Here is a 13,086-nt window from a genome sequence, read left to right as displayed (position 1 = left end):
ATGTTTTGTGATATAAAATCTTGTCTTAATATATATATATATATATATATATATATATATATTCTTTCTTTATTGGCCTAATTTTAATAGCTATTGCCAAACATACTGTTGGCAGTAAGGAAAAAAGTATTTTACAAATGTGATTTTTGGAAAATAACTAAAAAACAAAGATATAGGATGACTTTAGAATTTAAAAAATCTGCCCTTCCCACCTTTTAAGCATCCATTCATATTTTCTATATTTCAAAAATCTAAATTTAAATTATTGAAATTGGTAGTTATTTTAAATCTGTTTAGGAATAGGATTTTAATGACCATGATGTCAATTGAAGTCTTCTTATTTCTACCATAAATTAAAAAAAATTATAAAAAAATAGTTTTAAACTATTAGAAATTAATTCATGAATTATTTAAACAAATCTCAAAATTTATAACTAAAATTAAGTATATTCAATTTAACTTTAGTGAAATCTAACTCTGAGAATTCAATAACAATTGGTTAACAAGATAAGAATTAAATCACAAATGTTTTCGGTACATGATTTTTTTTCTTTTATAGAATCACAAATGTTTAAAATGCAAAAACTATTCAATTTTTTAAAATAATTTAAAAACACAAACTTAAAATATACAAATTGGTATGAAAATAAATCAAGAAACTCTTTTTTAAACACTCATCGTTCTGTTATTTAAGAACTTAATCATTTAGATAGTCATTTTACAACAAATAATATACGCAGATTTCTTAATTTTATAATAATTATTTGAAGTGTCATAAGATGATTTTTTTTATTAAGCCAATACATAAAAATTAAACTATTTTTTCTCCATTTTATCTTTTTTCACAACCTCTGTCATCTAAAAACGTTGGTTTTAGCATTCCCTTCACGAATTTGTATCTTTCAGACCACAGTAACATGTTCCTGCGAGCAATATCATACCATAATACCTTGGAGTTAAGGAATCATATCCACATTGTAAATAATATTTTCCATACAATGGAATCCCTTATGGAACATTAGACTTTTCTCATCAATAATTTTCCACTGCATTCTCCAATCTGTTGGGAAGTTCATCACTGCAAAAGCTGGTAGAATACTTGAGATGAATGAATTCATTACTAATTCCTGAAATCAAAGATAAAAGAGAAAATTAACAATTTTATCTCACTGCCATTAATTCCTGAAGTTAAGGAAAAACTCAAAACAAGTCCTTGAATTGTTTAAAGGTTTTATTTAAGTTCCCAAAATTAATCTCTCTTTTAATTTTGATCTCTAAAAATATGTTATTATTATCACTTCAGTCCCTGGACTAAGGATCAAAAAGAAAAAAAGGGGTTAACTATAGGAACTTAATAAAACTCAAATATTTCAAGTACTGATTTGAGTTTTTCTTAGTTTTAAGAACTAATACAATAACAAGATGAAATTTCAGGAACTAAATTCACTATTTAGTCAAGAGAAAGCTGAAAATGAAATGTGTAATGCTCCTATTACCTACAAATACAACACAGCCCCGGCGTGGAGAAATCATTAGCTCTGTGATAGATTCTGCAAAATAATAGTAACCCTTTGAAGAGTTGATGTATCAGACAGATTCTGAATTACATCCTTAGCAACTCTAAACTTCCCTAATACCAGATGATTTAGAAAACATCATCCTGTACATAGGGGCCTGGCGCTCTAGAACATGTTTTTCCCAATTTGATCTTACTCCAAATGGGTTTTCCTCAAGCCACTCACTTTGTCCATACTCCAAATCAAGCTTACCCTTGCCATATCTCAAAAATTGCTCTTTCATTCTTATTGTCACAGCTTCTACATCAGATTGCAGATAGATCTGGTCAATGTCAATATTCTAAGTAAGCCTCAATATTAACAAACTCAAACTATTCAAAGAATGAAGTCGCTACTCAGCACAACAAAATGTGACTAAAAAGGAAAAGGAAATATTTTCTAGTTTTGTAAGGTTTGGCTTCCCACTCAGATCTGATGAGCAATTATGTTTATATAAGATTAATGGGGGAGACCTGACCCCGTCAACTGCACTAGTAGAAATCCTTCAAAGTCTAATTACCTTCCCATTGGGTGCTAGAAGATCCACTATTGCTTCAATTAAAGATCTCTGAAGCATCCTCCATCTATGCTCAGGTTTGTTGAAATCGGGGTTTGGACACTGCAGAAATAAAGCCAGAATAGAGATTAAGGCTAAGCAGTTGACGGAGAAAAGAAGAAAATTACAGAAAATTTGGTTACCATTAAATTGCGTTAAATTCATAGAACCTCATTTACCATAAGGAATTAGTTTGGAACCCCCTAAACTTGTCTTTCCAACAAAATTTAGTTCTTATAGTGATAGCAAATTTTCTCAAAGGTTAACCAATCATATAGGAAGATTGTGACATCAAACAATGAACATTTTATTGTGAGAAAATTTGAAAAGGAAAAGGCAAAATCAGGGCACAAATAACTGCTATTATAATTTTGGCTTTAGCAGTATTATTACTAGAATGATCAGGTTGGCAACTGTTTAGAAGTTTGTGGACATCATAACTCGAGAACAGAAGACACTTCAGTCAGTCTAATATACAGAGAATGATCAAAGCTTCCATGAATGCCAATCATGCAAGAAACTTCTAATGATGTCGTGAGAAAAATGTGGGTAGCAAACTCTTAGGATTTGGATTTAAGATCTAATTGAACCCTGAAAAATTAGCTAATATGGTAAGAACCGAAAAAGCTTTATAAGTTCTATCTAAGTCACTTTTCTAGTCAATGTGAGACTAAACCATCACCCTTGAGCCTGCAATTACGACAACTCCCAAAAAGATTACAACTAAGGTGCGTTAGGAATGACTGCAACTAAGACAACTTTCCAACACAAACACTTGGCTAGGTTGCATCAGAGAATTGGCAGCAATGACAGCAGCATCAGTACATCTCTACAGTAGCTTGCTGACTGCTAAACAATTCGTGTGCCAAAGAAATTGCTTATTGGTGATAATAGTGTGTATAGAATGCCACAAGATGAATGATGCCAAAAAAAGGTGGTCAATACTAATTAATAGCAGGGCTAGCATGCTGCAAATTCGTTCATTGGTGCAATGGTAGCATCAATAGCAAAGAAAAGACCCACAACAGTCAAAATGTAATGTAATAATTCAAAATATTACAAAATTTAATTTATTGACCTGTATTGAGACAAGAACTAACTCTCCTGGGTAAGTAGAAACAATAGAACGGAATGTTGATGTTGCATTGGTAGCAACAAAGTACCTAAAATAGAGAAAACAGGAAACCAAAGCTAAGAAAGTTTAACAAAGGAATTAAATTTCAACCTTGAAGGAACTCTAATTAGTAACATATGATCATAATTCCATGTGTCCGTGTAATAAGTTCAGAATGTTCTTGTGTCATTCCTTGCTGTTGAACCAAGATAAAATTTAAATTCAAGATGTTGCATCAATTTGTACTATGAAAGCAACATAATTACCCATTCTTTATGTCATATTGATTAATAGAATCCAGACAGCGCAAAACAAGCTGAAAAAGATATTAACAGGAAAAAGGAAAATAATTAAGTAAAAAGCCTAGTATGGAAAACAAAAAACAGGGTAGAAGTGAGAGAAGAGGACATAACGAGTAGAAAACCTTTTCATTGATCTCCAAACCAAGGAAGTTTAAATCTTGCCTCCTTCTAGCCATTTCAAGAAGGAAAAGCCCATTGCCTGTAATGAAGAGCAAACTGTGTCAGGGAAAAACCAGTAGCACAAGTTTTCTATCTAATCTGCTGTCTGAGTCCCATCCTCCCTCTTCTTCTATTACAGAATTTGGGAATTTTATAAAAGGATTTTAGGTTAAACATAAAAGAAAATTTATGTAATGAGAATACATTCACATCAACTGTTAATATGTTTTATAGTGCATGAGAACTTTAGGCTATGTTTCTAGTTACAAAATTTTATAAGCTACGAGCATAGTGAACATTAATTTAAAAAAATACCACTTCCAATATCAACAACCAGAGATTGAGCTGGGTCAGAATAAATGCTGTTCCAGTTGATTTCAGAAGGGTATCCCTGCAACATGTAACTACCATAAGCAGTAATAATATCAATCACGCAAAATGCTTAGACACTTTAAGATGCTTAAAGCAAGATCGGTTTCATCAGCGTGATTAAATGAAATACTGCAACGTTAACTACGTTCATCTTAAAATATCAATATTGACCTTATCTTCCTAATTCCTACATGTCAATTACATTCTGTTAGGACTATGGGAATGCGGGAGTTAGTTAATACAGTTAGGATATTGATAGTTAGTTCGGGGGTTAATGAGTGAAATAGACAGTAGGATGTAAGGAGAAAGAGGGAAAGTAGTTCACTTATGTAGATTGAGCATTAGCTCTTTGTGAGAGGAGAAATCCTTTGTGAAGGGAAAACCCTTGAAGGAGAGAGTGCTCTCCTATTTCTTGATCTTTTCATTCTATTCAATAAAAATCTTTATTTTGTTTCTCTTTTCAATTCTTGGTATTATAGAATATTCTCTTGTTTTCTATAAGATTTGTTACTCTGTTCCAGCCTTTGCACAACCGTGCCCTAAGGGAAGCTTCTATAAATGCTCCCTTTGTATTAAATTTTTAGAGTTAAAAATGAAATGAAAAACTCCATTTTCAGTTTAGTTTTTTCTCTTTGAATTTCTCTATGATGGCATAAAAGTGAAGTTTGTTAAGGCACTATACAGTATTAGACGGTCTAATATCCCACTAGACGGTCTTATGAGAATAAGTTCATCTATGAAGCTTTTGATGATAACAAATACTATAAGGTGTGTTTAACTTTTATGACAAAGCTACCTCATGTGCAAAACTTAAAATAGACACATCAAACGATTTATTGAGATTAAACTTGTAGATAGTCCTACAGTGTTACACCTGTTAGATGGTCCCTCGGAGTTAAACTTGTTAGACGGTCTCATTGTGTTCAAAAGAGTGAGATAAGTCTACAGTTTTAACATTCTAGACGATCTCACAATGATTAACCTGGTAGACGGTCTCACTATGCACGTCCTAGACAGTTTCACTATGTTAAACATGTTAGACGGTCTCTTTATGTTAGACGTGCTAGACGGTCTCATTGGTCCTCAACCTACTAAATTATCTCAGAAAAATGTGTTAAACAGTCTCAAAGACATCAACATGTAAGACGGTCTAGTCTTTGTTTTCGTGTTAGACGGTCTAGTCTTCATTTTTGCCATAAATAGTCTAATGCGTCAAGGAAGTTTCTAAACTCAATCTTTGTACTCTAAAAATGTTTTCTAATAATCCTTGAATGTTTTCAAAACTTGTATTAATGCTATTAATTCCATATAAATCAAAATTTCAGTCAAACATCCTATTAAGCTTTTCTGGAAAGTTTTCAAAATTCAAAACTAAAACAAAGGCTTTCAAAAACTTAATATCTTCGCATTCTCGATTCTATTTGAATGAAATATATCCTATTTAAAATACTGATATGCATCAAACATTCTTAAATCTTACAGAGATAGAAGGTTTTCGAAAATACAATTTTAACAAAGAAAGGTTTTGAAAAACAAAGAGACAGTTTCGATTCAAGTTCGAAATTATGTTTTGATAAATTAAATCTAAGATAAAGTCTGAAGCATCTAATGGAAAAACAAAGGTGCTACAGTGTGAAATTTGTGCAAACTTTGAGTATATTCAATTCAAGCTTCAATGCTCAAAATATACAAGTATAGAAAGATTTCAAAGTCCAACATCAACAAATAATCATTCAAGACGCACAAGAAATCTTCATAGCAGAAGTTTCCTTTGGAGCATTTAATACCAAAATGATGAAATGCAATTTTAAAGACTTTCAATTTACAAGCTTCAACCATCATCTTTTCTAAGGCTATATAAAGAGCTCGGAGTTCAAGAAGAAAAGAACAACAAGAATGATTTAGAAAATCATATTGTATAGAAAAGTTTAAGAACAAGATTCACATATGTTGTAAATAGAGCGTCTAGTATATTGGGTTGTGAACCATTGTAAATCCTTCACTTTGTGAAATATACCCAGTGAGCTTTCATTGTTCTCTCTTTGAGAGTGTTTTTCTCATACGTTGAGAGGTCTTAGTCTCAGGTGAAGATTATGACTAGTGTATTTGGAGAGGTGAGAATACTCATTGTACCTAGAAGGGTTTGTGTACTCAGTGTATATGGAGAGGTGAGAATACTCGGTGTACTTGGAGAGGTTTGTGTTTTGGTTAGTGAAAGCTATTAAGCAGTTTGCTTAAGGAGACTGGTAGGGTGAACTAGTATAAATTTGTGTCTTATTTTTCTCTTCTCTTTGCTTGTTAGACACTATCCTTGTGTGTTCTTTATCAACTGCAAATTGAGTTCAGGCTCCATTCATGCTCCCCCTTCTGGAGCCAGTTGTTCCTACAAAGTTGACAGGTGTGTGCCTTCATCTACATATGGAAGTATTCGTGGATTTTATTTCATACTTGATATGAGTGAATTGATTCCATGACTTGAGAGAGAAAAGATTTTGACAACGTTGATTGAAGCCTGGTAAGCAACACTTGATCCTAAACTTTCCAAACTTAATATGTAGGAATGACATTATCAGCATCGGGATCTTGATCAGTGAGTTATCTAGGAGGAATCAATGGGTTAACGACAAACCTCTGAAGCTTGAGCGACTTTGTGACAGTTTGATTTGATGTTGCAAATATAATTTGAGTCATCTGAGTTTCTCAACTATAGAGTTGAGAAAAGAGTGAGGCACGAAAGGGATGGGATTTGAGGTAGCCATTGGAGAGAAAAGAAAATCAAGGTCAAAGTTTACCACTAGAATGAGTTTATCTATGACTTGGTTCCTACTAACGCAATCATTCACAAGAATGGCTATATACTATTTTTGTTAGATATTGGTGGAGAAAGTGATAGTGTGTTAGGGTTTCTTCTTTTGGTTCCTAACAATTCCAACATGCCGTGAAAAATAACTTTTTTTTATTGTGTACCAAAATTTTGTCCAATTTAGAAATAAGTTCACCAAACAACAAAAATATATTTGCTTTTAAGGAACATCATTCATATGTATTGGTTATGGACTAAAATGACCATGTTTTATTTTGTTAGAAAAAGTTCACAAAATAATGAATATAAATTATATAATAACTGAGTCTTCTCCATAAATTCCAGCGGCAAAATACTAACAGTGCAAGTTCAAGAGGCATGCAAGGTAGTTTTGAACAATAAAATATTTTGAGCATACATTGCATTATTATCCTGAAATATTTAGTGGAAGAGAGTGGTAAGAAATAGTTCTTATCAAGGCATACCCTGTCGACAGCCATAACACCAGGGAGCTTTCTTCCTTTGAGAAATTCCCATACAACAGAAGCATTCTCAATTATATTTATAAAGGACAATGAACTTTTTTCCTGTCTCACTAGTTTGCTTGCCATGGCTCCAACAACTGTTATTTCACAGTTGTTTTGGCCTAGTTTGTCTAGAATTCTTGTCAATTTAGAAGCCCCATTGGTGTATTCACTTGAATTAACAAATTTCACCGGACCAATCCAAACTATCTTCTGCAATGGATTCAAATAAAAATGTTATGTAGTGCCTTGTTACATTTCAAAATGTATAGATAATAAATTTTCTTAGAATGAAGACACTGTTATCCATTACCAATACCTAAAGTCATTGCATGATATTGATTACATGCACAAATTCAAACTAAAAGCAGCAGATAAGATGCAAGAACCAAATGCCCATTTTAATAAAACATTCCCTAGGACAGAAATGATAAATCAATCCCAATTCGATAGTTATCTGAAGACTCTTTAATACATATTAAGAAAATAAACCAACTGCAGTACCTTACAATTTGTAAGTGTAGAACCGATTTCATCCAATGATGCAGGTCCTAGGTCCACAGGCACCCAATCTAGATAAAAATCACATTTTGGATTAACTTTATTTGCTGAACAAAAATAATGTCTAAGAACACAACCCCTTATCAATTTGAAGAATAGCGTACCATCCAAAATTCCATGAGAAGGAAATACTTGTAATTGCTTTGGATCGCACTTTTTCTGGCACCAAAAATCTTTTGGATACAGAATCTGAACGTTTCTATCTTGAGCAAGTCTCACTATATCTAGAGCTTCATTAATTGCTTTACGGTCCACTAAATCACAAGGAATTGATACTCCTAATGCGTGCATTACTTGAAATGACATCATACCCACAAAAACAAACCCTTGGCATCTGGAAGCTAAGAACTGAAAGGAAGCTGCTTTATCATAGAGATTACCCCCTCCAATCTGGATTGCAAGAGAAACAAATAGTGAACAAATTTATCAATAAAAGTACTTGAGACTTTCTTCAATGTAAAAGTTGTGGATTATAACTAATAACAGAAGAGACATACAATTGCTACATATGGCTTCCTGCTGGCTTCTGCAAGATTCTTCAGTAGATTAAGCCGCTCCTCAAAGTGAAAACCAGCTATACAGGCATAGCAGAAACGGGTAACACCAACAGTAGATGCCAGAACTTTATGACAGTTGGAGAAGGAGTCATTGACAAAGATATCAACTCCTGATGATAATATTCTAGCAAATTCCAAACAATTAGCAACTTCCTCTTTGAAATTAGAAAGATTCCCAAGAAGATGGATATTCTCTTTCTCAAGGCTATTCATCTTTGCTTGCTTCTTAAAATAAATGGTATGCAGTGGAACAATTTGTATTTGAAGAACTTCTGATAAGAAATCTACAGCATAGAGATCATCAATTATCCAATATGGAAGCTTCCTTACATAAAAAAATGACATATGTTAATTCCATTGCCCGCATTGATTACAGTTTCTTTTTAGTAGTTTCTTCTGTCTTTCCACCCTTTAATAAAACTAGAATTGCTATAAGCAGTTCAATTGATGACACAATAGCTAAACATGGCAACAAACAACAAGGATTGAACAAAAAGCCTTTAAGAAAGTACCTGTAACTGAATCTGTGTGATGTTCTGGAGTATTCATATTCCAATCACTGACCAAGATGATCTTTGCCCCAGCTTTGTGCAAATATTTAATTGTATATACTGCATTAGAAACTGATTGATTCTTCTTGTCACACACTTTCTTGACTAATATGTTAGAATCAAATCTGACCATGACAACTTTTCCAAAAAGCTCCTCCCTAGGAAATTCTCTAAGAGTTTGTATATGAGGAATACCATTCAACTCTCCACCATTACTAAAGTAAATCTAACAGTAAAACCATAAAATTTAGAGCCAAAACAAAGAAAAAACAAATAATGTTGTTCAAGAAAGAATACAATAACGAAGATTGATTCACTGGTTTTTTATTTCATCAAAACAAAAACACAAAACTTATACCACATCGAATGAAAAAAATTTAGATCCAAACAACAGCAACATATTTAGTTCTACTTACTTAGAAACTGGGTTTATGGCTAATTCAAGCCTCAAACTAGCTCAAGGTATAAGGGTATATATAGTTGATGTGAATTTTCTATACACACCCCTCAAACTAAGGAGTGGACATCTCAAATGTCACAAGACTAGATATCTATATGCAATCTCATGAAAGCCCGATAGAAAGTGACCTGATAGACCCGACAACAACAATCGTTAGGATAGACTCTAATATCATCTTAAAATTTAAATTTAGGCCTAACTCAATCAAAAACCTAGCTTAAGGGGTAAGCATTGTCCTCCACTTACATACCTAGTAGATGCGGGATCTCTAACACACATTAATGCCAACAACCAGTAAGCATGATATTTTACCACTACGCATGCTATTATTTATGAATATAAAATCAATCTTGAGCATGCACCTAACATACTAAGCTTTTAGAATATTTAGTCCATGCAATATCAAAACCATGGTGACCAAGTGATCACGACACACGAGGAATTCATTCCTTGTACGTTGTAACCCTTGTTCTTCATAACTAAAGTGAGTTTCAGCACAAGATATGAAAGGTTATGCTTTGTCCCAACTTCATGTTCAAACTCCAAAGGGTTTTGCACAAGGGTCAAGTTATGTATGCATCAAGCTGTTATGACCTGTAGGTCAGGAGTAAGATCCTAGCTACTGCTTCCCGCAAGGTATGATAATGGGCTTGTGCTTATACATTTAGGAGAGTTGGTAAGAGAAAAAAAATGCATCAGAGAGACAAAAAGAAACCTTAAGTTTCTCAGAAATACATTTAGAACATAGTGTAGTATGTGATGAGATACCATACCGGATTTTACTATATATGAATTTTTCAGGGATAGGTTTAATCTAACTTTCATAGGTTATCTCCTTACGATAGTCTTCCTACCTGCTATTTATTTTATATCTCTTTTTTTTATTTTTAATTCTACTTTGGGTATGCTGCAAATGATTGATATAACTTGGGGTGCCAACCTATTAAAACTTACAAAGTTATATATTTGCATAGCTATGTTCTATAAAAGAAAAGTCTGAGCTCTTTCTCATCATCCATAGATGTCCAACAACCTTTACTACCGGAGAAAAGACATAATAATGACAATTAGTGTGCGCCTCCAAACTTTTTGCAGTTACTTTCTCTCTTTCTCCCTGACTTTCAACCTCCCTCCCTCTCTTTCCCTTCCTACATAGTTATCAGTTATAACTTACGAGAGTAAGGCATTCCTCTAGAAGCATCTTTATTGTATTCATCGAGTAAGGCATTTATTATAACAAACTGAATCCTAGAATGGTGAAATATCATCAGATTCAGAACAAAATACTGTGGCACAAAAAGGACTTGTTATGTATCTTACCTTGTGGTTAAACAAGTTCCCAACATGATTTGTTAAGTCCCCACTGCCTGTCAAAACTAACTTCAAATAAAGCACAGTAACAGAAAACAAATAACAAACTTCAAAAGAAAAATAAAAGAATCCTTAAGTAAAACAACCTTGGAAAGCCAATGGGGCTCCATTAAACTTATGAAACTTGGCAAATTTTCCAGTATGAGAATATCTTTTTTGCTTAAAGAACTTGGGAAAGTCATTGAAACATAAGTTGTTGAAGAGAACAGTTCCATGGAGAAGATTCACAAGGTGGCCCATCATCAATTTCCCAAGATTGAAGCTGCAAGTTGTAAGCGCAATTAAACGAACAATGAAAATTGCATGTCCAATACATCATCCACAAACCCTCACAAGCACTCACAAAAAGAACCAACACAGATACACTAGCATAACAGTTGAACTTAACACAACACGTTTTGTCACATCGAACTTCATAAATAAATAAACACTGTTCCACGTTTGAGGAAATTAGAGTGTGATAGTAAAGTGAGAAATATTTCAAGTTTTCCAGCCAAATGAAAATTTTGTTGTGAGTTTAAGAAAAAATTGAATCTTGCAAATGTTATTGTTTCTTTCTCTACTTATTACCAATATTGAACAACAGAACGAAGAAGCAAAACTCACCTTAGAACTGCACTGCCCCTTTCCACGGTCGCAAGACAACAATGTAATTCGGTTAGATGATAAAACGACACGATACAACACTGTCGTTTTGATTTTAACCAAGGTTAATTACGCAGGTTGAAATAAAAATCAAACTTATATTTTTTTATAAAATAAAATTACTTTATAAAAGATAAAAAGAATTAAGAGAAATTATAGATTGAATTTTCTCTATATTAACTTATACAATAAATTATTTTTTAATTTATGGGAAAACTCAGTTTTATTTTAAAAATTCTTATAAAGAAGTTGGACCAAACCTACCTTATATTTATCTAGAAAGATAAATTCTTAAAAATGTAAATGATGTAAAAGTTAGTTGTGAACTATCTAAATTCCACTTGCTATAAGCGGATAAAATGAATATTTTTAATTTAATTATTAAGTTATATCGATATAACTTAAAATAACTGTTACATTATTAATATTTTTTATAGAATATAAATTTTGTCAATTCAACTACTAAATTATAACTATATAGATTATTTTTACCAAATTTTACAAAAAAAATATATAGTTAAGTGGTCTAAATTTATACTTTAAGAAATATTGTACAATCTTTTTTAAGGGTTTTATATTATACATAGGATTTATTAGTTAGTTTTCATTGTTTATAGACACTTTTCAAATTTTGCCTTTAAGAATTTTTAATTGATATGTACTCTGATGATTTTTTAAATTTTTTAAAGCACACAAATATTGTTTGCTATTTGTCTGGGATACTTTCATGAAGTAAATAGATCTAGTACAGAATAAGGTCATTGTTGGGTTGAGTTCACTTTCTATGTGGAGATTCAGTCCAATATTAATCATCTTTATGGTTTTTTCTTGAACAGAGTGAGAGCCATCAGTAAAGACAGAGAGAAAAGGAAAGGAGAAAAGAGTGAAGAGAGGACGTTTCATCCAGCAACTTCCAACCGTTGATAATTCATGTTGATTCAATTTGACCGTTTGGATTGTTGAAAAGTCGCCAGAATAATTACTTATAGGTCGCGTAGAGTAGCTGCAGTTTGGTGAATTTTCTGGTTTATTGTTCTCTATTTTCCACATTAAATTTTTTGTGTCTTCCTTCAGTGTGTTTTTTGTTGCTGTCATTATTTGTTATTGTTCCTCACAGATTCTTGCAAGTTTGGAAAATTATTATCTACTGCTTATTGCTCTTGTTGAGTTATTATTTTACTGTGTTGAATTTCCCATAAAAAATATGTTGAAAACACAAATAATAGTGATCAATTAATAGTTTACTTCAAGAACAATAGATAGAGTAAGAAAGAACAATACATAAACGGAGTAAGGGATTTGTTGTGATCACAATACAATAAGCCCAAAAACATTGAAAGAATGTGCCAAACAAATAAAGCAAATTATATCAATCGGAGACAAAAAAAAAAAAACAAAGAACAGCCTTTCAAAATTTGAAATGTATTAAATATTAAGCATTATTCCATACAACGTTATTTTTGTGTTACAAAGAATTTTAGGTATGAACAATGTTCACTCATATAAAAGCCATATAAAGGGCTACAAAACATTTGTTTAGTTCGTTAGAAGGCAA

The 13,086-nt window shown here is 32.4% G+C and overlaps 1 protein-coding gene across 1 annotated transcript; it reads right to left on the bottom strand.

The window, feature by feature from the left end:
• Nucleotides 1–918: 918 nt before the first annotated feature.
• Nucleotides 919–11,560, bottom strand: LOC137837212 (uncharacterized). Its single transcript, XM_068646140.1, has 15 exons — nucleotides 11,493–11,560; nucleotides 10,973–11,148; nucleotides 10,836–10,882; nucleotides 9,017–9,281; nucleotides 8,445–8,788; nucleotides 8,052–8,337; nucleotides 7,891–7,958; nucleotides 7,348–7,599; nucleotides 4,003–4,078; nucleotides 3,651–3,727; nucleotides 3,493–3,542; nucleotides 3,191–3,275; nucleotides 2,077–2,175; nucleotides 1,497–1,839; nucleotides 919–1,127 (listed from the first exon to the last, which is right to left on the bottom strand). Exons 2-14 carry the CDS (start codon nucleotides 11,127–11,129, stop codon nucleotides 1,621–1,623), a joined length of 2,025 nt encoding a protein of 674 aa, XP_068502241.1. The 5' UTR covers nucleotides 11,130–11,148; nucleotides 11,493–11,560; the 3' UTR covers nucleotides 919–1,127; nucleotides 1,497–1,620.
• Between the last annotated feature and the right edge of the window lie 1,526 nt (nucleotides 11,561–13,086).

The sequence above is a fragment of the Phaseolus vulgaris genome, chromosome 4, assembly GCF_000499845.2.
Source record: "Phaseolus vulgaris cultivar G19833 chromosome 4, P. vulgaris v2.0, whole genome shotgun sequence".
NCBI lineage: Eukaryota > Viridiplantae > Streptophyta > Magnoliopsida > Fabales > Fabaceae > Phaseolus > Phaseolus vulgaris.
Note: the sequence above shows the minus strand (reverse complement) of the source record. Positions and strands in the feature narration are given on the sequence as shown.